Here is a 25,596-nt window from a genome sequence, read left to right as displayed (position 1 = left end):
TATAATAGTAAAAAAAAACTGCACAAAGAGTGACTGTGAGAGTCATGAGCTGAGTAAATTGGCCAGAATATTCAATGCCCCTGATACTCTGACACTGTCAGCATCAGAGTGAACTGAACGTGTCAGCCAGAAATGGGAAACTAAAACGTACCTGAATGGCTGATCTGTTCTTTATTGACTAAGTGAATGTGAGCCTGTTTTCCAGTAGATTTGGTGCTTAATCAATTTACCTTGGCCAAATTCCCCGGCATCCTAACCTTTCAGCTGACATTGCTACAGATTTACAGTGTTTGCAAATGTGGAGCGGAAAGAGCCGTCACATGGCCCTTTGTAGGCAGTGATGCAAGTTCAATTGGAAGCAGAGATGTCAAGATATTAAATATTCTGTCACATGTTCCTGTAATGGAGTCACAGCCACAGGGAATCTTTTGACAAGGACTCGTTTCATCTGATCAGATACACTTTCTCTCCCTTTTTCCCTCTTTTTTTCTCTCTTTTACCTCTTCCTCATTTACAGAAGTCGTGGCCTAATGGTTAGAGAGTCGGACTCGTAATCGAAAGGTTGCGGGTTCGAGTCCCCGGCCGGCAGGAATTGTAGGTGGGGGAGTGAATGTCCAGCGCTCTCTCCACCCTCAATACCACGACTGAGGTGCCCTTGAGCAAGGCACCGAACCCCCAACTGCTCCCCGGGCGCTGCAGCATGGCTGCCCACTGCTCCGGGTGTGTGTTCACGGGGTGTGTGTGTGTGTGCATTTGTTCACTACTCACTGCTGTGTGTGTGCACTTGGATGGGTTAAACGCAGAGCACCAATTTCGAGTATGGGTCACCATACTTGACAATACGTCACGACTTTACTTGACTTTACTTTACAGACATAATCAAGGAACATTTTATAATATATATATATATATATATATATATATATACATATATATAGGAGGAGGTTGTTGCCCAAAATCTCGTCATACATGGCCACATCCATCCTCCCCTCAATACGGTGCAGTCGTCCTGTCACCTTTGCAGAAAAGCACCCCCAAAGCATGACGTTTCTACCCCCATGCTTCACAGTTGGGATGGTGTTCTTGGGATTGTACTCATCCTTGTTCCTCCAAACACGGCGAGTGGAGTTTATACCAAAAAGTTCCATTTTGGTCTCATCTGACCACATGACCTTCTCCCATGCCTCATCTGGATCATCCAGATGGTCTTTGGCAAACTTCAGACGGGCCTGGACATGGGGGGACCTTGCGCGCGCTGCAGGATTTTAATCCATGACGGTGTAGTGTTACTAATGGTAACCGTTGAGACTGTGGTCCCAGCTCTCTTCAGGTCATTGACCAGGTCCTCCCGTGTAGTTCTAGGCTGATCCCTCACCTTTCTCAGGATCATTGATACTCCATGAGATCTTGCATGGAGCCCCAGTCCGAGGGAGATTGACAGTCATCTTGAATTTCTTCCATTTTCTAATAATTGCGCCAACAGTTGTTGCCTTCTCACCAAGCTGTTTGCCTATTATCCTGTAGCCCATCCCAGCCTTGTGCAGGTCTACAATTTTGTCCCTTAGACAGCTCTTTGGTCTTACCCATAGTGGAGAGGTTGGAATCTGATTGATTGAGTTTGTGAACAGGTGTCTTTTATACAGATAACGAGTTCAAACAGGTGCAATTAATACAGGTAATGAGTGGAGGATAGGAGGGCTTCTTAAAGACAAACTAACAGGTCTGTGAGAGCCAGAATTCTTGCTGGTTGGTAGGTGATCAAATATTTATTTCATGCAATAAAATGGAAGTTAATTATTTAAAAATCATACAATGTGATTTTCTGGATTTTTTTTTAATATTCTGTCTCTCACAGTTGAGGTGTACTTACGATGAAAATTACAGATCTCTCCATTCTTTGTAAGTGGGAAAACTTGAAAAATCGGCAGTGTATCAAATACTTATTTGCCCCAGTAATCAATTTTTTTATTGCGCATTCCAAATAATATCAATCAAACTGCAGTTGAGTTGTTTTGATTAAGTAATAATAATTTAAACAAATACAGGTCAATTTACAAAATTAAAGTTCATCGAGTATGTTTTTTTGATTTTTTTTTACATATTAAAAGTTTGTTTTATAGCTAAAGCAGATAACTCCAACAGTCGTTTTTTGGCAAAAGCTGATAACTCCACATTTCACGTATTAGAGTTAAAAAAAACATACACTAGTTTAATCTTTGTAATCTTCTGAGATGACAATGTCAAATGTTGCTGTGAAGAAGATATCACAGGTTCATCAAGTTCATCGAAATGATCCATCTTCGATCACTTTTAGTCAGCTTTGACGAAACTCCTCACAGCTAGCACGTCTTTTCAAAGTGAAAGTAGCCTTGTCACCTGACCTGAATACAGCGTGCTGATTCGCTAAAATGGACTTATCGGCTTCTGTTCAAAAACAATAAGGGCGCTTGTCGGCTTCTGCGATGTCTTGGAAGTGGAAAATACCAGACATACCATTTTTTTTTTAAAGTGGCGTTTATCGGTTTTTGCAAATGAACTCTATATATATATATATATATATATATACATACATACATACATACACACACACACACACACACACACACACACACACACACACACAGTAAATTTCCTGGTGTTAAATCAACACTGCTCGGTGTACATGTGGGAACTGGTTCCCATATGTACACCAAGCAGTGTTGATTTAACACTTGGGAATTTACACACATACACTGCAATAGTAATGAAATATATGATATATGTGTATTTTGTTGCTATATTAGTTGAGCACAAATAAACTATCCATTAAGAGACAAGACACAGAGCTGTGGCTCTTATTTATGAATGCGGTACGTAATGAGGATAATTGGTGCTTCTGAACAAACAGATTTAATGATGCTATCAGTCATGGCAATGGATGAGTTAGTAATGGTAATGATTAGAAGGCAAAAGAGATTTGAATTTCTAGGGGTCAAAATTAGGACTGAATTGTTAGGTTTCAATTGTTTTCTTTTGAATTATAATTATGATGACTAGATAATTACATTTGAATTAGCTACTGATGAACAGATTAATATTAAAGCTGAATTTTAGAGGTTTAATTACTTTTATAATATGAAAATACACTCTAAGAGAAAATTATGTTCTGTTAATATGAATTAATTACTTATTTTCCACAGGTGTTTTACCTGTATTTTGAATTAGGCTTTGCATTGTGTTGTGTTTTAAGGCTGAAGGAAATATCTGTAAATGCAGAGGGAATTTACACGATACTGTTTTTATCTAGATTCTCATTTACACGACAATGGTGTTTTGAAACTTATGAAAATGGGTTTCAAAGTGTAAGTTTCTGAAAACAATATGGTTATTAAACTACAAAAATGCAAATTTGTGAAAACAGTGATGTCATGCACATGTATAGGCCTTATTCATGGGTTCCAAAGACGTCACTTCCGCTTTGCTCGCTGCCATATTTGTGTCCGATGAGACAACGAGCACAGCACATCTCTATAAGATTTAATAGATAATATTAATATATTGAAATAATAAATTACCTTTTACTACCATTTCCCACACTGGACTTGATTGTATTTTTAGGATAGCAAGTATAACAGTTAAACCACGTAATGACCTGATTACTTGTAAATTTAAAACTGACATCAGCTCAAAGCACTTTTGAGTCAATGATAGTGTAACATGTTAACGTTATTAGCTTACTACACAATCTGAATTGAATTAGCCAATATTAGTACAATGTATCACTGTTTTCAGTCTTTCTGGACAAATTACTGTTTGAATTGTGAACGTAGCCGCTCGATGAAGGCTTTAAGAGCTTGAAGAATGCTCTGCCGGCTGGTCGCTCCTGCTTCATGGTGAGCGGGACTCGCGATTCCCTTCTCCGTCCGTGTTTTGATTTCAGCAAGTCAGTTTTGGTAAATGCAAACAACGTGATTACTGCTCATAACATGCAGCAAGCCAAGAAAACATGCAATCTACCTGAGGGAAGACGTCTTTCACTTCAAGTGTATTCTTAAACCTGGATTTCATTATTGAAGCACAAACCCAGGCAGCAAAAGCAGCGCCAAGTTCTCTTTAATTAAAAATATGTATTTTCATTTATTCATAGGCTACATGGCTGCAATAACATTTCAGTTCAAAATTTTGCCATTGTTAAAAAAAGCTTTACTGACTGACGATTCAGACTTTCAGTTGTTATGCTCTCAAAAGGTATGCCATATATATATGTATGTAGGCTATGTCCTAAAATATTACACCACTTGTGCAGCCAGTCACAATTCACAAAGGTAATTTAATATATATATAAATATACACTTAACTGCAGACACAAACGACATGCCTATGTGGTGCAATACAAATATTTTAGCGTCCTTTATTCTCCTATAAAGAATCACAATTGTCTCTTATTATCCTTTTCTGACCGTACGTAAGGTGCCAGTGGTGCCTTCTGATTGAAGCCAACAATTTATTCCGGCGATCTACCCTCTTTGGGATCGAATAAAATTGTAGTTCGGGGTTTTTCTGACGATTATTGTTGCAGCACAACATATCCCGGGCATACTGTAACCTTGTGAACCTTCTGGGAGTGTTTCGTTGATCTTCCTCTAGTAGTTGTGGCTGCTGTGACCATAGACTGACAGGTCGCGCAGCTGTGACCCTGTCACAAAAATGGCAGCGATAAAACACTGTGACGTCACATGGAACCTATGAATACATGTTTGTTTTTGACAGTGTGACATTGCCAACTACTGGCCTGGCATGGATATTACAGCATTTTAAGTCGCTTTAGTGGATCTGTGTGAACGATCATTTTGACAGCATTGTTGTCTGTACACACAGACACACACACACAAAAACGTAAAGGAGAAACTTTTCAGTTTTTAGAACGTTGTCATGTAAACACACCCTTAATGGGAAAAAGTACTGATAATTTTCTGCCAGGACATTGTTTTTTTTTTTTTTTTTTGATATTTTTCTTACAGTGTACTTTTCCAGTTATATAATTTTAGAAAAATTATCTACATTTGTAGATAATTTCTACATTAGGCATATATTTCTGCATTTTGTACTTTATTTAAATTTAAGCTCTAAGTTTGAAAATCTCCCTTTGACTTTCAGAATGTTCAGCACTCAAAATATAAGTGACAGTACTGATGTAATAATATTTGCGTACTCTATTCAGAATAATTTCCATACGGATTTGTGATTGGTCTTTTCTATGATCTGTTTCTATAGCTGACTTTACATTGCCAAAACAGTGTCACATTAGTGTTGAAGACTGTGTGCAGCTGATTGAAAATATGACACGTGTTGGATGTAACATTTCATTTATACAACACAAAATCCTAAAACCTCAACTTTAACAATCTTTAACACTATTCTCTTTCTGCCATTCAAGCATTGGTATTTCCTAAATAGTTAATTTGAGTGATCATGAATTTTAGATTCTGATATGATTTACTTGAATATTCATGTTTTTGTTTGTTATGGTCTGTAGTAAGTTTCACTATTTGAACTCATTTGAAACAATGCTTTATACTGCATTGGCAAAGCAAAGGGGTGATAAAGAGAAAGAGAGGGGAGGGATGGCGGGAAGAGCCCAAGTATTATGCTGGCAGTACAATTAATCACCTGCTCTAATCAAATTACACTAACACAGGCTTATCTCCTCCACCCCATGTTTTTCTTTACCGCTCATTCTCTCTCTCCATCTTTGGCAGCAGCCCAGCTCAAGCAGACGGTGTGATGTGCACATCTTTTACTGAAACGGTGTTGTGAATGTGTCATGCCGACACAATTGCCGCAGCACTTTTCTAATGAACGGAGCAGGTGTACATACATCAGATCTACAAAACTTTGTGAAAAAACTATACGTTTTCACTAATGAGTCCTGCTTTACAGTACCGTCTCAGGACAGTCCCCTTGGGGTTTAGTGCTGATTTTTGCTCCTCTTCTAATGACTTGAACTTGCATGTTTTAAACAGAGCACACAGAAAGAGCATGCTGTTTGGTGGATTTAAGGCTCCTATATGATAGATTAATGTGGTTCTGTGCCATTGTTTCCACTCTAAATCACTTGCTCGATATGCCGTTTCCTTGTTTGAGTTGTGTACTTCAGGAGGAACAGAATAACCTGAATGTGACTATTTTTAGAATACGTTAAATTCATGAAACCTCAGCTTTAGCTGTGCTAAGCGGAACAGTAAATGAGAGTACATGTGAAAGAGAGAAACAGGGTGGATGGAGGAATTTCAGTGTGTCAGTCACAAAGTTTTAGTGAGCAATTTAATGTCCAGTAACCTATTCAATCACATTTTTCTCTGTCATAGTGAAAGATTACAGAAAATGTCTACTTTTAAGGGTAATGTAGAGAAGTGACTTAACTGACTTGAGATCTGCACAAGATAATAAACAGTGAAAATTCCCTCCACACTGTAACCCTTAAATGGGTCATGTGCTCTTTTTACTGCTCTGAGGTCTACTTATAATGTTATTCAAATTTTACATAAAAATTATTTAGAAGTAATTGGGTATTTTTTCAGTTTGAATAGGCGTGGAAGATTGTCTCGAAAGTAAATGAATATGCTATGATTGGCTTACAGTTGTGTATGTTTGACAGCCTATATCATTCATAGATGGATGCTGCTGTGATTTAGATATAAAACGCATAAATACTCAGTACATATCAAACAATTATAACAGACAAAGCAATAGTGACCACATAATGATCATGTTACTCACACTTATTCAACATAGTTGGCACAGCATCATATTTTAGTTTCAGTCTTTCTGAAAATCCCACGTCGAATTGTACCGTGTTTGTAAACTAATCCGCGGTAAGAGTAAGTGAACAAAGGACGGTCTGGAACTTCATGAGAAATCAAGTTTATCCACTCTTTCCTAATGTTGGGATCAGAAAGAAGACAATGCAAAGACTGTGTTTTTCCACAACTTGGCACTGCACAGCATCTTGCTGTCTTCAGAGCCATCTTTATCATTTGGTTTCTGTGTAGAACTGCATGTCAGTGGGCAGTGATGTAGAAGCAGGTGTTGATTTTCTTCAGCGGAGGCCCTGTTTAGCCACGCTATTACATCATAGAGTGGCACATACCACAACCTGTCATTTTGGCAATTGGCTTCAATATAAACTGTTTTTAGACTAACAAGACTGTTTTGAGTTCTGAAACCTACAGGATGTTTTTATAGTACAATGACCTCTTGTATGTCAAAAGATCAAGGGAATTTTGATTTCTTAGTTCATGACCCTTTAAAGGGACAGTTCATACAAAAATTTAAATTCTGTCATCATTTACTCACCCCTCATGATGTTCCAAAACCCATGAAACACCAAAGAAATTTGTGAAGAATAGCCTAAACATTCTTTTCTTAATAATAAAAATGAATGAAGACTGGGGCTGTCAAGCCTTAAAATAACAAAACACCATAACATTTTCATAAAAAGTCCAAATTTAATTAATTATTCACTTAGATCATATTTCCATGTTGATGAGCTTTTATTACAGAAGTAGCCATGTCTAATTTGTGATTGAAACATTCTTTTGAGTCAAATCTTCTCAATGATCTGGTTGATTCAGTTAAAACCAGGGCTTGAAAACAAACAAAAAAAGTCAATCGGTTCACAGTGCGTTCCTCTGTATTATTACCGTTCCGAAACCGGTTCGAGTAGAAAAAATAACGGTTAATACCGTTATTCTTAAAATTGTCTTTGCCTATAATAATAATAATAAAGTACAGTGTTTTCTTTACACAAAAGAAAAAAAAATACAGAAAGAGATGGTATCTTAACCCGCTGCGCTTAGTCACAGCCAATACAGCATCATCTTTTCTAGATTTTTAAATTTCTAAATGTAGGCTACTAAACAAAAGAAAAAAAATTATTAATGCTTTAAAGACATTAAAGTATTTTTTTAAAGATATTTAAAAATGTTTGCTGAAAATGGTAAAAAAAAAAAAAAAAAAAAAACGCTAACAAAGGCTAAGCCGCATCGCATTTTATGAGGCTATTATTCAGAAATGATGTAGGCTAAAATGCCGATAAATCAAAAAGGTTTACAAACATTATTATTATTATTAGTTTCTCTCCACAACAAATCTTCTAAACTTAAGGATATAGCCTATAAGCTATAAAAACGTCATTCCAAAAACAAATTAAAGGTGAAACTGTGAAACTAATGCCTACCTCTCTCACTCGGCACGAATCCAAATGTTTCCATATTCTCGACGTATACTAAAATATTTTTTATTGGCTTTTACTTTCATCGACGTAAAACATCATCCTTCACATCGGCAATAACAGAACAGTGAGGTGGTGGTCATGCTGAACGCACCAGATTGGATAACGGAGCACTGTAACTTTTTACACATTCCTTTAACTGTATTAAAGGAATGTGTAAAAAGTTAACTTTTATTTTGATAATGAACTGGCTGCAATGTCGCAAAAATATGTCTTTGTGTGCGTGAGGCGCCAGTGCGATATGGCCATACCAATGCTGGTTGGTTATACAGATGCAAGACCTCATTCAAAACTGTCAAGCTATTGCAAAACAAATAAAACTGTAAAATAAAACTGTAAAGCTTTTGCAAAATAAAGAAAACTACTTTCTGCCATCTCGTTTTCCTTTCCGAGAACGTTGGAATGAGTCACAATGAACCACTTAACTCAGCATATTTTTTTTTTCTTTCGTTTTGTTAATCTGTCAATGATTTATGTGAAATATACAGTATTTAGTGTATAGGCATATATATTCCTTTTTATGTAAGCCTATAGTTTTATTGTGTTTTCTGGGTTCACAGAAGTGCCGCAGGTGCGTAAGATCTGTTGAATCCATCTTACACTGTCGTCGGATAAACTCTAACGCCGGTGTTCTGACGATTTGTGCTACCCTGTCAGATTTTGCTACCTCCCATTAAAATAGATGGCAGCAGAATTCATTGCCATTGCGACTAGAGTTCACAGCTGAGTGCGGGCAGGCATTTCATTCGCTGGATGCGTCAGCATCACATTTGCATAGTCTGTACTACTTGAATTCCTGATTGGTTGACAGGAAATTTCAAATATTAAATGGAACGATAAAATAACGTTATTAACTGGTTAATGGTCCTTTCAAATTTCCGATTCTGTTTGGAACTATAAAATTTGATTTCATTTCTGTTTCCGGTTCTGTTCCAGTCAAAATTGTTCGTTTCCGGTTTTCGTTTTCGTTCCTTGAACCGGTTCAGAGCCCTGATAAAAACAGATTTGAACTGATCTGGTTCTCCGTCAATGGTCTGATTCCAGGGATATGAAATTTTGTTCTGTTAAATTTTGTTATTAAAGCTCTGTTATGGTTTCAGAAGACTTCAGCATTTGAAAACGTCAGTATAATTTAATCACGTGATATGAACTATAGATCAGATCATTCCATCAAGAGCTGCCTAGACAATCCATGCAATCTCAAAGAACAAACTAATGACACACTCAAGAAATACTGGTAACACTTTAGAATACTGTTCCATCATTAATGAATAACTACACAAGAACACATGAGTAACGCAATATTAGCACTCTAGCAGTGTTGGGGAAGCTACTCTGAAACTGTAGTTTGACAAGCTACAAGCTACTCGTGAGTTAAAGTAGTTAAACTACAGTCAAGCTACCCTTTTGGAAAAGTAGTTAGCTACACTACAAGTTACTATCAAAAAGTAGCTAGCTACATTGAAACTACTTTTGATTTTTTTGAACAACGTATATTATAAATAACTGAATAAGTGTCTGAGGAATGTTTTAAGTAAAATATTTAGTGTTTAAAACAATGCAATACAATTATGATTTCAAAGAGTATTGTTTTATTACACACAACACTCAAATATCTCAGACTGTTACAAAAAGTGTAACCTTTACTTGTCGTTTCTTTGAGAGACATGAACTTGGACAAATAAGGCCATGGGTAATTAACGTTAGTTGTTTCTCCATCCTCCAAATCTGCCGCCACGACTTGCTCCATCATGGATAATATGGGTGTGTCAACCCACTTCTGTACGTCAGTGAACCGTTAGCCGCAAGATGCGTGATTAAACAACAGGTGGCGGTAATGGCAAAAAATGAGTTTGTAATCTAACAAGAAGAATATGCTTGCATCGCGCTGATTCGCGCAGGCTCGACAAAACGCAATGTAGCTTTTGCTCGCGCTACACCGCTACTTGCTGCAAAAAGTAGTTAGCTACTGGAAAAGCTACACTCTTTAAAAAGCAACTAAGCTACTGCCAAGCTACTGAAAAATGTAGTTAAGTTAGTAGCGTCGCTACTTGTAGTTAACTACTCCCCAACACTGCACTCTAGTACCTACTAGTAACTAACAAGAAACTCTGATTAATGAATTAGTAAGTAATAGTGCTTAGTCGAATATGGTAGTTCACTACTGGCTAATCAGTAACTATTAATTAATTCTAAAGTAAAGGTCATGGTAACCCACTAGTAATGACTGAAGTAATACCAAATTCTTCAGAAGGAATTACTAATTCTTTGGATCAGTATTCTAAAGTGAAGATCATGATAACTCCCTATTAATGACTGAAATCATTGTAAGCTTTTGAGAGTGTTGTAAAGCACTGGATAGTAATTATTCAGGTGGTACTACATCCTTCTAAAGGAATTACTAATTTTTTTGATCAGTATTCTAAATTGAAGATCGTGATAACTCCCTAGTAATTACTGAAGTCATTGTAAACTTTTAAGGTTTTTGTAAGGTTTTGGTTAGTAATTAATTTTGCTAGATTTGGTAACACTTAAATCATTACTAGTGGGTTACCGTGATCTTCACTTTAGAATACTGATCCAAATAATTAGCAGTTTCTTCAGAAGGATATAGTAACACTTGAGTCATTACTATCCAAAACCTTACATATATCTCAAAAGCTTAAAATGACGTCAGTCAATATTAGTGAGTTATGATGCTTTTCACTTTAGAATACTGATCCAAGTAATTAGTAATTAGTAATTAGTAATTATTATTTCCTTTAGAAGAATTTGATCATTCTTGAGTCATTACTAGTGGGTTAACATGATCTTCATTTTAGAATTAGTTATACATTATGCATAATTCACATTAATTATGAACCTGCATACAGTAGTTCTTAGTAGTTCTCCAGGATATATAAAAACAAATAGTAGTTATTGATTAGCTAATAGTGAACTACCAGTTTCAACTGAGCGCTATTACTTACTAAATCAATAATCAGAGTTTCTTGTTAGGTAATAGTAGTTACTACAATGTTAATAGTGCATTAGTGACTTGTTCCTGTGTAGTTATTCATTAACAAAGGATCAGTATTCTAAAGTGTTACCGAAATACTAACTCTCCCTCTCTCTCTGTCACACTTACACGATTAAAGAGTGTACATCAGCTGTGTTAATGTAAGGGGAGGGTGTGTAATGAACTGCCTGGCTCACTTATTTGTTCATTTGTTAATGAACATTCGCCTGCCTCTGTAATGGAAAACAGATGTGAGTGTTTGTGTTTGATTCAACGGGACAGTTCATGTTGAACCATGAAAGCAGTTAAAGTTTGCAGGGTGAACAAATGCCCACCCTGTGACCTCACACATTGATACATCTGGACTTGTCTGTGTCCTATGTGTGGTGTCAGAGCATCTAGGATGTGTGTCTGTGTGTGTGTGTGTGCATGTGTTCAGTAAGACAGTCTCTGTCAGCTCCGTTCCATGTCCTTGTCACCCTGAAGCCAAATCCGTCCCCAGATCAGCAAAGACTGTCACACTACATATCTGTACATCACTGCCATCTCACACACAAGACTCTTACACACACAAGACTCTTAATAATAATGGCTGGGGTCCCAGAAAACTGCAGCTGGGTATATGACAAATACTGAGTAGCTTTGAACTATTTTAACAGCGGCATCTGCAATAGTTTGGAAGTGTGCACAAACTTTTGGTAGTAAAGCATGAATAGAGTAGAGTAGATAGTAGAGCATGAATCATATGCACCACAGACAGACATGGTCACTACAAAATGTTGTGCAGAAAAAAATAACAGCATTCAGGTTTTGATTAATATGAGGGTGTGTACATGATTTTTATGTGAATTATCCATTCAGTAGCTACATCTGGGCCGTGTTTCCTGTGTTCACGAGACAGACATGAATGTAGAGCAGTGTCAGCTCACAATTCTCATCTGAAGGTATTTAGGAGGGGATTCACTCACACACACACACACACACACACACACACACACACACACACACACACACACACACACACACACACACCTAGAGTCCATACATGCGTAAGTAGATTTTCTCCTGTGTGCAGAGCCATTACATGAAGGCTAAATCAGTTTAAAAGAGACAATCACTCGCTTTTATTGAATCTTCTTCTTTCTGTCCTGTGCTTTCACTCATTTACAATTCACTTTGTCATTTATTATTATCGTCATATCTGTCTCTATCTGTTCTGGAGCTGGAATGGAATATGTTATGGAATAACATATTTCATGTAGCTTTTCTAACTGCTAACTACACAATGTGTCTACTGTATATATACCAGTCAAAGGTTTGGGGTTGTTAAGATTTTTTAATGTTTGAAAGAAGTATCTTATGCTTACCAAGGTTGCATTTATTTGTTAAAAAATACAGTGAAAACAGTAGTTTTTCATTTACTTCTATTTATGTCTATTTTTTATATTTGCATGAATAAATTATACTCTTAAATTAAATAAATTCAATTAAATAAATTTGCAATTAAAAAAAATTAATATATATTTTTACATTTAAGTCTTCCATTTTTGAACACTATTTTATATACTTTATATAATGAACTTTTTTGTGATTTATTTACGTTGTTCCGTTCCTCCGTGTTGTCATTTAAACCAAAGTTTATTTCTGCCTTTCTGTATCTTTCCTACAGCTCTCCTCTACGCCACCATCTTCGGTAACGTGACAACTATCTTCCAGCAGATGTATGCTAACACAAACCGCTATCATGAGATGCTGAACAGCGTGCGGGACTTCCTCAAGCTGTACCAGGTGCCCAAAGGCCTGAGCGAGAGGGTTATGGATTACATCGCATCCACGTGGTCCATGTCCCACGGTATTGACACCGAAAAGGTGAACACCCTGTACGCCCAACTCCAATTACCCAGCATGCAACTCTGGACACCCTTGTGTGTGTGTGGTTATTCACTCTTGCTCTGAAATGTTTGTGCGAGCGTGTCTGGCTAAGTATTTTTAAATATTAGTGTGATTCTTTAGCAAGATGGTTTCTCACGCTGTGTGTTTAGACTCGTCCTGTCGTTTATACGCAAACCACAGGAGGGGAACAGCATGACTCTGTGGATATGAAGTCCCCGTTGGGCGGACATTGTCAGAATGTTCCAGCTGTCTCCGTCTCTCTCTCTCTTTCTCTCTCTCGTGATTTAGCCGTCTCATGACACAGGCTCACACTGTTCTCCCCAGAGCCAACCTCCATGTCTCCGTGACAACCACATGCAGAAAGGGAGATGCTCTGGAAAAGTGAGGGGCTGCTGGGAATGGCAGCTCGGGGACATGTCACACGCTAATGCGCTCAGATTCACACATGCACACCGGCACGCGTGTCCTGTACCTCTGTCTCTCTGTGTCGGTCTCCCAGTATGCTTCACTGGAATGACTGTAACAGAAATTTGTGTGGTGTGAGACAGGGGTTATAAAAAAGAAAAATGCTAATTTTTAACAATAGAAAAAATAATAATTGGGGCTGTCAGTGTTAATTTAGTATAATTAATATTGCTAATTTATTACAATGAATTAATTAGCATTATATGAAAAGAATCTAATCATGCCCTGTTTACAAAAAATGATCAAAAATAAGGGATTTTCCATTAAAGCAATTAATTTAAAACAGCTGAAAGTTGAACTTAAAATAAATAAATAAATAAATAATAAAAAATAACATAAAAACAATAATTATAGTCATCGGAACTGGAATCTAACCATTTCAGTCATGATAACTCACTTAAATTTTAGTACGTTAATGGATATGAAAATGTTAATGTATTTGGTCTGGACTAGATATGCTGCAAAGCAAGTATGGACTTGCAACTGCTAATAGAAAAACAGACATGCTGCTGCGGGTGTGTAAGATTTGCAGCTACTGCATTGTAGGCATACATAAATCCCATAGTAGATCTAGACAGGTGGAGCTGGGGGAGGTGGAGGAATTCAGAGGAATTTTGACAGGACCATCATACTGCAAACACTGAATTAGGCTACTTAAAGGTTGAGCAGTTTCATTGGCTGCAGTCTCAGCAGAGGCTTGTGCCATGTGGTAAATGATTTTCGTGTTTTAACTAGGTTCTAATTTTGACAGATTTGATTGAATTATATGTATGCAGCCAGGAAATTGTAGTCACACTTTAGTATAGGGGCCAATTCTCACTATTAACTAGTTGCTTATTAGCATGCCTATTATTAACATATTAGCTGTTTATTGGTACATATAAAGCACATATTCTGCATGACCATATTCTACATCCCTAATCCTACCCAATCCCTAAATTTATCAACTACCTTACTATTAATAAGCAGCAAATTGGGAGTTTATTGAGGCAAATAGTTAATGGTTTACGTTAATAGCAAGAATTAGACCTTAAAATAAAGTGTGACTGAAATTGCTAAATTAGACATTTGAAGAGATGCTGTTGTTTAGTGTTTATAATCTAGTCTCTTGCTTGTTGCCATTTTTATGTATGAAATTTACTGTATGTTTCCATAATACATCGAGCTCTCAAAAGATCAAGGAAAATTTGATCATGACAGAAACCTTTTAAATCAAATGACGTTGCAGCAGAATTACCACTTATATCTGTTATTTCTCTCTCCCATTAAAGGTTTTGCAGATCTGTCCTAAAGACATGCGTGCTGATATATGTGTGCACCTGAACAGGAAGGTTTTCAAGGAACATCCTGCTTTCCGTTTAGCCAGTGACGGCTGTTTGCGGGCTTTGGCCATGGAGTTCCAGACCATCCACTGCGCTCCAGGCGATCTTATCTACCATGCGGGCGAGAGCGTGGACAGCCTCTGTTTTGTGGTGTCAGGGTCACTGGAGGTCATCCAAGACGACGAGGTGGTTGCCATTCTGGGTAAGAGGAAAACAGAGACAGAGAAATAGATCTGGATCTGAATTAATGAGTATTGACTAGGTATGGATCGGGATGGTTGAGCTGCCGTCCAACAGCTGACTAGATTAGTGAGGTCAAATAGTTTTTTATTTTTTACATTTTTAACAGCGGTGTAAGCTGTTAGACAATTTGCCCACTAAGAATTTTGACTTCTCGATTTTGAATAGCTCTAATTTTGACACCACAGGGCTTAAATCTGCTTCAGCTGTTACTGTATTCAAAACTTATTTCCTCTACAGACTCACTGACATGACGACAGCATCCCTCTGTCTTGGGTTTAGTTCCCCATGGGAGGATTATATGCACCCTCAGAGCTTCTATGTGATCATATATCTTGACTGACACTCAGGCTGTTACACCCACTCCTCCGCACTGTGCTATTCCTCTCCCTTTTGTTTATTCCCACATCCTGCACCCTTTATCCTCTTTGATCAATGTGTCCAACTCTTTCTCTTCCTTTGTGCATAAAACATTCAGAGAACAATAATAAAATAAAATGAAGAGGAAAAAGTAGAAATTTTGAGCATAATGCATGATAAATTATGCAAAATATGGCCTAAGCTGATGATAAAAAGTAACAATTATATTTGAAAAGTAATTTTACTACAGTATGTTGTAAGATGTTTTTAAGATCTTCTTAAGTATGAGTTCATCCTTTTCTGGCAATAATTGAGTTAGAAGCATTCCAGCTTGCTTTATGTAGACGTCTTTTATATTATGTTCAAAAAATCTCTGTAGCACATTGAACTATGAAAGTTTATACCACAGCATTAAGTGCCTATTCTGAAAAAAATAATTTCTTAGTGAAACAGATAAAAATGTCATAATGCTATAAATGATGTAATATTCTCTTGTGTTGGCTGCATATTGTCTCATTCATTCAATCAAATGAAAACCTTCCCCTAAGAATACCAATTTTGATATTACAGCAAAAACAATAGCAAATATTATTTATGTATTATATAGAAACAAACTGCATAACAAATAGTTTCAAATACTACAATAATGAAATTAGATGTTGTGTAGTATTTATTTATTTATTAGTTTTTCCTGAGACATAATTATTCCAGTAAATATTCTTTAATACAGAATGAATGAATGAATTACATGAATGGGTGAATGAAGTGAGTGGCTTTATCATTTTCTTACCCATATATTAGTTTAATTAACATTAATTATATATTATAATGTATACAGTGAGCCCTAATGCATAGATCTCATATTTTGATACATATCTGATTTTATTGTCCTGCCTGTTGTAACTGTTCATACGAGTATTATTTCATTCTTTTTTAGTATCGACCAGACATCCCTAAAAAAGAATAAAATAAGGCAAACAGTGATCTTAGGTCAGACATTTGACTCATGGATGTATACAGCCCATGATGTACTGTAGCATCTGTCATTTCTAACATCTGTCTGTCTCACAACACAAAAACGATTAGGCTTCTTCGCATCATGAAGCCACTGAGCTGAGCATCTAATGGCCGTATTTTTCTCTGTTGACAAACTAACGATGCTTTGCTAAATTTGGCTCTCCGCCGCGGCTGTTAAACTGATTTAGGATCAGTCTGAAAAGCCACAAATGTTCTCTCTTGCTTCTAAAATGTGAACAGACACACACACACACACACAGATCAGACTATGAAGAGAGAATAAAAAGGTTTATCGATCTGACCACGTGTATCTTGAGTGGGTGGATTAAGCGAAACTTTGGGTCAGAGGTCAATACGCAGTGATCTGTAGATCTGTCATGACACTGCTACTCTACTACACATATTATGGACTCTCTTTTTTCATTCACTCTCACTTAAAAGTACAACGAACAGTGTACAGTGACAGAGCCCTTGTTTTGAGTGTTTATTCCTCCTTAAAATCAGTTTAAACTACAACTACAAAACTGATACTGAGCTTAGTCCAAAACAATCATTCATTGAAATTGTGAGGTGCTAAAATATCTCTCTCCGCCTGCAGAATCTGTATTATATAACATTTCCTGAGACACAGAAGATCTGTAAATAATTTATCTGAGTGGACATTTTGGCTCTGTAACCCTGTTCATCATAGATGTGAGAAAGATGGACAAGACTTTTGTGCATTTGTTGATTTCAGTAATGGATTGAGGGAATATGTCTCTTCATCATTTCTCCTCTGTCAGACACGCTTATGATACAGTATGTAGAGTTATACCCTAAGTGAGTTAACCAGTCATAATGAAAATGTGTTTTTGCCAGAATATTACTGTGAATAAATCATTTTTAACAGTGCTTTCAACTGCTTGAATCTTCTGATCTGACATGTGTTAGTGGTGGAGTTTTACACAAGTTGAATTTCACACCAATAAAATCAGTATACATGATCTGTCTACTGTAATCTGAGACGGAGAGAAAAGACAAAACAGAGAGATCATTTGCAGTATTTTTAGCTACAAAAAAAGAGTGTTGGAAAATAAGAAATAAATTAATTTAAAATGGTTTATTCTTGAAACAACTGAAAATGGAATTCTATTCATTGAAAACATGTCATAATACACTCTCAAGGCTGCATCAAAAATAAAGTAAAAACAGTAATATTGTGAAATATTATTACAATATAAAATAACTGTTTTCTAGTGTAGTTTATTCCTGTGATGGCAAAGCAAAATTTTCAGCAGCCATTACTGCAGTCTACAGTGTCACATATTATTTAGACAGTCATTGTCCTCAATAAATGTACCAATCAGGCCTGTTTTGTGAATAAGAAAGTGTCTGTGTTTCTCCTCAGGTAAAGGTGATGTGTTTGGGGATGTGTTCTGGAAGGAGGTGACGCTAGCTCAGGCGTGTGCTAATGTGAGAGCGCTAACATACTGTGACCTGCATGTGATCAAACGGGATGCGCTTCAGAAAGTCCTAGAGTTCTACACCGCCTTCTCCAACCACTTCTCACGAAACCTCCTGCTTACGTACAACCTGCGCAAACGGGTGAGTGAAAACCGTCTGCCGTTTTCTTTCAGTACTCTTTCATTTTCCGCTGGCCCATGTCAAACCGCATATGTAAGCAGAATTTCACGGCACCCACATTAACAGGTTACTACATTCAAACTTCACAGCACAGCATGAGCACAGCTGGAAGTAGATTGTAGCATGCTGAACTCGTGGGAAAATATAAATACAGCTCCTAAAGCTATTTATCAACATGCTCACATACATCACCACATATAGTGAAAATCAGAGTAAATCAAGACGATTTAAGCAGTTTAAGCTTTAAGTATTGAAATACTGATATTGGTTTAATAAAAAAAATACAGCATTGTAATTAATTCAGTAAATATCTGATTTATACTTCAACATAGTAGATGGCAGTATTGCAAACTTTACAGGGTAGTTCACCCATAAATGAAAAGTTTGTCATCATTTACTCATACTTATCATTTCAAACCTGTATGATTTTTTCTTATGATCTTTCTGCAAAACACAAAAGAAAGATATTTTGAAGAATGTCGTTAATCAAATAGTTTCAGTTCCCATAGATTTTCATTGTATTTGTTGTCTATTCAATGGAAGTCAATGGGAACTGAAACTTCTTGGTTACCAACATTCTTTGAAATATCTTCTTTTATGATCTTCCAAAGAAAGAAAGTTGAGTTTGGAATGACATAAGGTTGAGTAAATGGTGACAGATTTTTTGGGTAGACTATTAACGTCTTTAATGCTGATTGCCACTGTTCTTAAAGTGAAAAAATAAGATAATTCCATGTGTATCTACTACTGCCACATAAAGTCAAGATGACAGATGAAACCGGGAGTCATTTGATTCATTGGCCAAAAAAGATAAAACATTAAACAAAATGAAAGAGAAATCGGATATATCTGATATTGTGAACGTAGTAAACCAGATATCACTTCATATATACAGTAGAAAAACCCCTCACAAGTCTTACACAATGCTTTGCTTGAAAAGGGCCTAATACAATCGGTTAAGAAGAGAGGTTTAAGTGTGTATACGTTTCAGTGGAAGTGCCAGTACAAACAATTGAGAGCTGTTAATATATAAAGTATTGCTGAATTGAAGAACTGTGTACCATTCATCTAACTGAAAGTAAAGAGAAAGAGATAAACAGAGCTGCTTTACCATTCAATCAGAGAGAAAGACAGAAAAAGAGAGAAATGGTCTGATCAGAAATACAAACAACACTAAACTGACTTGTTTAATTGGCTAGAAATTACCGAAAGGTGGACTAAAGGATTAAAAGACATGCAGGCTTTTTCTAAATCCTTGTCGTTCAACTCTATGGGCTTTAATTGGAGAGGATAGTATAGAAGTGACAGGAAATGATAAAGATGAAGCAAATTACCCAAGCTGGGTTGCCCACGTACAAACCAGAGAGTGCACACACCACCTGCCAGGCCACATCCCTGACTGTCCCCCATTGTTTTGACTTTCTGAAGAAAAACATTAAATTGCGTTCTCACATCAAATCACATTCAAATGAACTGTAACACTCCATAAATCAGATCTTGAAGTGTAGCATAAATTCCTTCCCAGTTCATAATAAAGACAGCTGTCTGTGTGATAAAATGGCTCTCAGTGTATCTAAATTTTGGATCTTAGCCCTGCGTGAGTTCTGTTTCTCAGTGGAACTGGGTCTGAGGAGGAGGCTAATAAAAGCTCAGCTAGCGTCTGCCTCTTTATTGGAACGGCTTGCACTGTATAGTTATATTTATCCATATGGGTTAAATATAACTATCATATACCTCAGCAAACACTTTTACACTGGAGCCAGGACTAAATCCATTTACATAATCAATCTGCTGCATAAATATATACTGTTTAACATGTTAATGGCACAGGTGAGAGCTTCACTCAATAGTCCCTCTTTTGAGCTCTTTATGCATACACTTGTTTGTAATGGACTTCTGTCATGTTTGCGTCACTTGTTAGCTGGATGTTTACTGCAACACTGTGGTTTTGTTAGCTATAATGGTCTGTTCTCTTAAACAATACATTTAAATATGAAAATGCTAAATATGGTTGTATTAATGCCTCTCTGACACCGTTGCCAAGTGGGAGCCTTTAATTAGCTCATGTCTCCATGAATTAGTCATGATGTTTACCATTTGATTGTGACCCAGATAGAAAAAAAACTTGTTATACATGGAAAAAAAAATGTCATAGGAAGACTACATATGTTATATTTCTGGACAAATTCCTTATTACACAATACAGAGTACATATTGCAGTCTCTTTGTGATTATGGGACTGTTTTCCTACTTTTAATGTATGCATGAGCCCTCATTCCTAACCACACAACTCCCAAATGTTCAGAGGAGTCACTTCTTCTAGAGCCCCAAAGACGTATTCTGGGTTGAATACCAACCAAATAACCTCTAACAACAAATTTCACCAAAGCACCAAATAACCTCTAACAACAAAATACAAAAACAGTTGGTACTTTTTACTTATTTTTAACTAATGCATGAATCAAAGTGTTTCATATTTACTAAATGTCTATTAACATAAATCATGCACTTGAATTAAAGTACAAATATTCTAAGGAAATATTCCAGAAAAACGAAGTACTCCTTAGTAAAACTACTGGATAGTAAAACAATACTTTAGTAAAACACTTTATTATAAAGGCCAGTTCTCACTATTAACTAGTTGCTTATTAGCATGCCTATTATTAACATATTGACTGTTTATTAGTACAACCAGAATTTCGGAAATGTTGGGACGTTTTTTTTTTTTTTATTTGAATAAAATGAAAGCTAAAAGACATTCAAATCACATAAGCCAATATTTTATTCACAATAGAACATACGGGTCCTTCTCAAAAAATTAGCATATTGTGATAAAGTTAATTATTTTCTGTAATGTACTGATAAACATTAGACTTTCATATATTTTAGATTCATTACAACACAACTGAAGTAGTTCAAGCCTTTTATTGTTTTAATATTGATGATTTTGGCATACAGCTCATGAAAACCCAAAATTCCTATCTCAAAAAATTAGCATATTTCATCCGACCAATAAAAGAATGGCCATTATGTTCATTTATGCACTCAATACTTGGTCGGGAATCCTTTTGCAGAAATGACTGCTTCAATGCGGCGTGGCATGGAGGCAATCAGCCTGTGGCACTGCTGAGGTGTTATGGAGGCCCAGGATGCTTCGATAGCGGCCTTAAGCTCATCCAGAGTGTTGGGTCTTGCGTCTCTCAACTTTCTCTTCACAATATCCCACAGATTCTCTATGGGGTTCAGGTCAGGAGAGTTGGCAGGCCAATTGAGCACAGTAATACCATGGTCAGTAAACCATTTACCAGTGGTTTTGGCACTGTGAGCAGGTGCCAGGTCGTGCTGAAAAATGAAATCTTCATCTCCATAAAGCTTTTCAGCAGATGGAAGCATGAAGTGCTCCAAAATCTCCTGATAGCTAGCTGCAATGACCCTGCCCTTGATAAAACACAGTGGACCAACACCAGCATCACTGACTGTGGGTACTTGACACTGGACTTCAGGCATTTTGGCATTTCCCTCTCCCCAGTCTTCCTCCAGACTCTGGCACCTTGATTTCCGAATGACATGCAAAATTTGCTTTCATCCAAAAAAAGTACTTTGGACCACTGAGCAACAGTCCAGTGCTGCTTCTCTGTAGCCCAGGTCAGGCGCTTCTGCCGCTGTTTCTGGTTCAAAAGTGGCTTGACCTGGGGAATGCGGCACCTGTAGCCCATTTCCTGCACACGCCTGTACACGGTGGCTCTGGATGTTTCTACTCCAGACTCAGTCCACTGCTTCCGCAGGTCCCCCAAGGTCTGGAATCGGTCCTTCTCCACAATCTTCCTCAGGGTCCGGTCACCTCTTCTCGTTGTGCTGCGTTTTCTGCCACACTTTTTCCTTCCCACAGACTTCCCACTGAGGTGCCTTGATACAGCACTCTGGGAACAGCCTATTCGTTCAGAAATTTCTTTCTGTGTCTTACCCTCTTGCTTGAGGGTGTCAATGATGGCCTTCTGGACAGCAGTCAGGTCGGCAGTCTTACCCATGATTGCGGTTTTGAGTAATGAACCTGGCTGGGAGTTTTTAAAAGCCTCAGGAATCTTTTGCAGGTGTTTAGAGTTAATTAGTTGATTCAGATGATTAGGTTAATAGCTCGTTTAGAGAACCTTTTCATGATATGCTAATTTTTTGAGATAGGAATTTTGGGTTTTCATGAGCTGTATGCCAAAATGATCAATATTAAAACAATAAAAGGCTTGAACTACTTCAGTTGTGTTGTAATGAATCTAAAATATATGAAAGTCTAATGTTTATCAGTACATTACAGAAAATAATGAACTTTATCACAATATGCTAATTTTTTTAGAAGGACCTGTAGATAACATAATAAATGTTTAAACAGAGATATTTTACACTATTATCCACTAAATGAGCTCATTTCAAATTTGATGCCTGTTAAAGGTCTCAAAAAAGTTGGCACGGGGGCAACAAAGGGCTTAAAAAGCAATACATTTTGAAAAGATATAGCTGGGAGAACATCTAGCAACTAATTAAGTTAATTGACATCAGGTCTGTAACATAAAAGGGATGTCTTAGAGAGGCAGAGTCTCTCAAAAGTAAAGATGGGCAGAGGCTCTCCAATCTGTGAAAGAGTGCGTAAAAAGATTTTGGAATACTTTAAAAACAACGAGTCCGGGTGCTGAATTGGCCTGCCTGCAGTCCAGATCTTTCACCTATAGAGAACATTTGGCGCATCATTAAACGAAAAATACGTCAAAGATGACCATGAACTCTTCTACAGCTGGAAATCTATATCAGACAAGAATGGGACCAAATTCCAACACCGAAACTCATAACCTTGAAGCCCAGACGTCTACAAACTGTTGAAAAGAAGAGCAGATGCTACACCATGGTAAACATGCCCCCGTCACAACTATTTTGAGACCTGTAGCAGGCATCAAATTCGAAATGAGCTCATTTTATGCATAAAATTGTAAAATTTCTCAGTTTAAACATTTGTTATGCTATCTATGTTCTATTGTGAATAAAATATTGGCTCATGTGATTTGAACGTCTTTTAGTTTTCATTGTATTCAAATTGAAAAAAAAAAACGTTTGGCTTGTACTTATAAAGCACATATTCTGCATTACCATATTCTACGTCCCTACTTCTACCCAATACCTAAACTTAACAACTACCTTACTAACTATTAATAAGCAGACAATTAGGAGTTTATTGAGACAAAAGTCACAGATAGTGGTTTGTTAAAAGTGAGAATTGGACCTTAAAATAAAGTGTGACCAAAATCCTAAATATTATGCATTTATTTATAGTGCTTATAAGTAATATTTTATTACAGGACATTAAAAATAAATATAAAAAGTAAAAGTACTGATGGACAGACCACTGTTTATTAATTTTGTGCAGTCATATTTAACCGAATCACTCAAACAGCTGCAATCGGATCAGTCAAGTTCACCAATGAATCATTCAGAACTTGTTGTAAACTGATCCAACAGGTTCCCTGAAAAGAATCAACTTCAAACAGTGATTTGTTCACAAATCTGACAAGGGTGTTAAGTCCAGGAAAATGTCTTGATTTCCTCAGTTCAAATAACAAAGAATGAATATTTTTATGAAATGTACCAGAGTAAAAATGTATATATTAAGCTTTGGAATGTAGTGAAATAAAAGTTTCCTAAAATGAAAATATACTGATAAATTAAAGTAAAAATACTGTTAATGTCCACCACTGTTGACATTACACACAAGTGCTGCCAACTAACCTTAACTTGTATTAATCTAGAACATTACTTTAACATTTAACTTCAGCAGACTTCTAAATTAGAAGTCAGAATCATCACAAACAATCTTTGTACTAAAACAGAAGTACAAGACGTTTTTGGAAACCAACAGGTTAAATATTAAAGATCTACTGAGTTTGTACACAACAGCACACATAGCATCAGTTTTGGCATCTTTCTATGTGAAATCTGAACAAACAAACTCCCATGATGCTTAGACAGTACATACAGTACATCTGTCCTCTGTCACAACTGCATAAATAAGTGCTTAAATGGTTCATCCAATTTGTTGCATGTTTGTGGTTGCCAGGGTAACACTGCAAAATCCTCTTCATCTCAATGCTGCTGTGTCAAGAGTTATTAAGGTTCGTTTTATGCAGCTGTAATGGGTAAAACATAGACATTCATGCACACAAAAGACACCCTTCAAGATGCATTAATGTGTGTGAAAAGAGGAATGCGTGTTTGCTGCTGTAATTGAATTGCTGTCAAAAGTCATGAGCGGTAAAAGGTCAGATGTGCATCCCTGGTTTGACATCAATATGCCCCATCATGACCCTGTGTGTGTTTGGCAGGTGTGAGTGAATCAGTCATCCCCGAGGGATCAGATTCTGTGAGGTCGTAATGAGTGTGGTAAATCTGATCTTAGATCAGTGACAAAACGAATCAGTCAGCATGAAGCACACAGTGAAAGCACACACGGGTGAATTCACTAAACAGCAGTATTTCAGCTCAAAAACCTGCAGCTTATTCACTAACCAAGTACTTCATCTATATCTTAATTCTGTTTTCCAAGTAAAATCATTTACCCTTTCCTGTCATACTTTAAAGGGGTCATATAAAACGATTTCACCTTTTTAACTTTTGTTAGTGTGTAATGTAGCTGTATGAGCATAAACAACATCTGCAAAGTTACGAAGCTCAAAGTTCAATGCAAAGGGAGAAATAGTGTTTTACAGAATTAGCATAGCATCGCCTACAACGAACGGCTGGTAAGGGGCTACATCAAAATAATTCCGGGTTAGTGACATCATAAATCCAGATAAACCCTGTCCCCAGGAACATGCAACGAAGGGAGCGAGGCCATGCTGTGCTGCTTTAGAGAAGAGGAAGAAAACTAGGGGTGCAGTAAAAATCTATTCATATACTGTAAGAATCACGATTCTGTCTTCTAATGATTCTAATGGATTCACAAGTTTCAAAATCAAGGTTCTAAAGCAACGTTCTCAATTCTGTTCCTCGCGTCGCCCTGCTCTGCACACACTCTGCATTTCTCTCTCTCTGTCTCTCTCTCATTCAGATCAGCTCAGCTCCAACAATGAACTGTTCCATTTATACACTTATTTTCACATAGCTATGACAAGCGTTAAGCATGCGGTTGCTGTACTGTATTAAAGCTTTAATCATGATAAAACCGTATATTAAAAGCTGACATAAGCAGTAGCATAATAACAGCTTATCTAAAAGTATGAGACAACAACAAACAAAAAACATAGGCCTACCATTAAAAGCTGTGCTTGCACAGGTACTGCACCATCCTCTTCACTAATATCCTCTGCGTCTCAATCGGGTTCAAATTGATAAGCAATATAGACGACGCCATTGTTTACAATACAACC

General features: G+C 36.9%; 1 protein-coding gene across 1 annotated transcript in view; it reads left to right on the top strand.

Moving 5' to 3' along the window:
• LOC306886734 (voltage-gated delayed rectifier potassium channel KCNH1-like) overlaps positions 1–25,596 on the top strand; it is a gene marked incomplete at both ends in the record, with an annotated part of 55,250 nt that overhangs the window by 20,816 nt on the left and 8,838 nt on the right. The window contains 3 exons of the mRNA XM_079444057.1: positions 12,940–13,139; positions 14,900–15,152; positions 17,955–18,151. Of these exons, the coding sequence (XP_079300183.1) occupies positions 12,940–13,139; positions 14,900–15,152; positions 17,955–18,151 (650 nt within the window). The remainder of the gene's footprint in view (positions 1–12,939; positions 13,140–14,899; positions 15,153–17,954; positions 18,152–25,596) is intronic.

This window comes from Barbus barbus (genome assembly GCF_936440315.1).
Source record: "Barbus barbus genome assembly, chromosome: 20".
Taxonomy (NCBI): Eukaryota; Metazoa; Chordata; class Actinopteri; order Cypriniformes; family Cyprinidae; genus Barbus; species Barbus barbus.
This window is presented reverse-complemented; position numbering and strand designations above follow the sequence as displayed.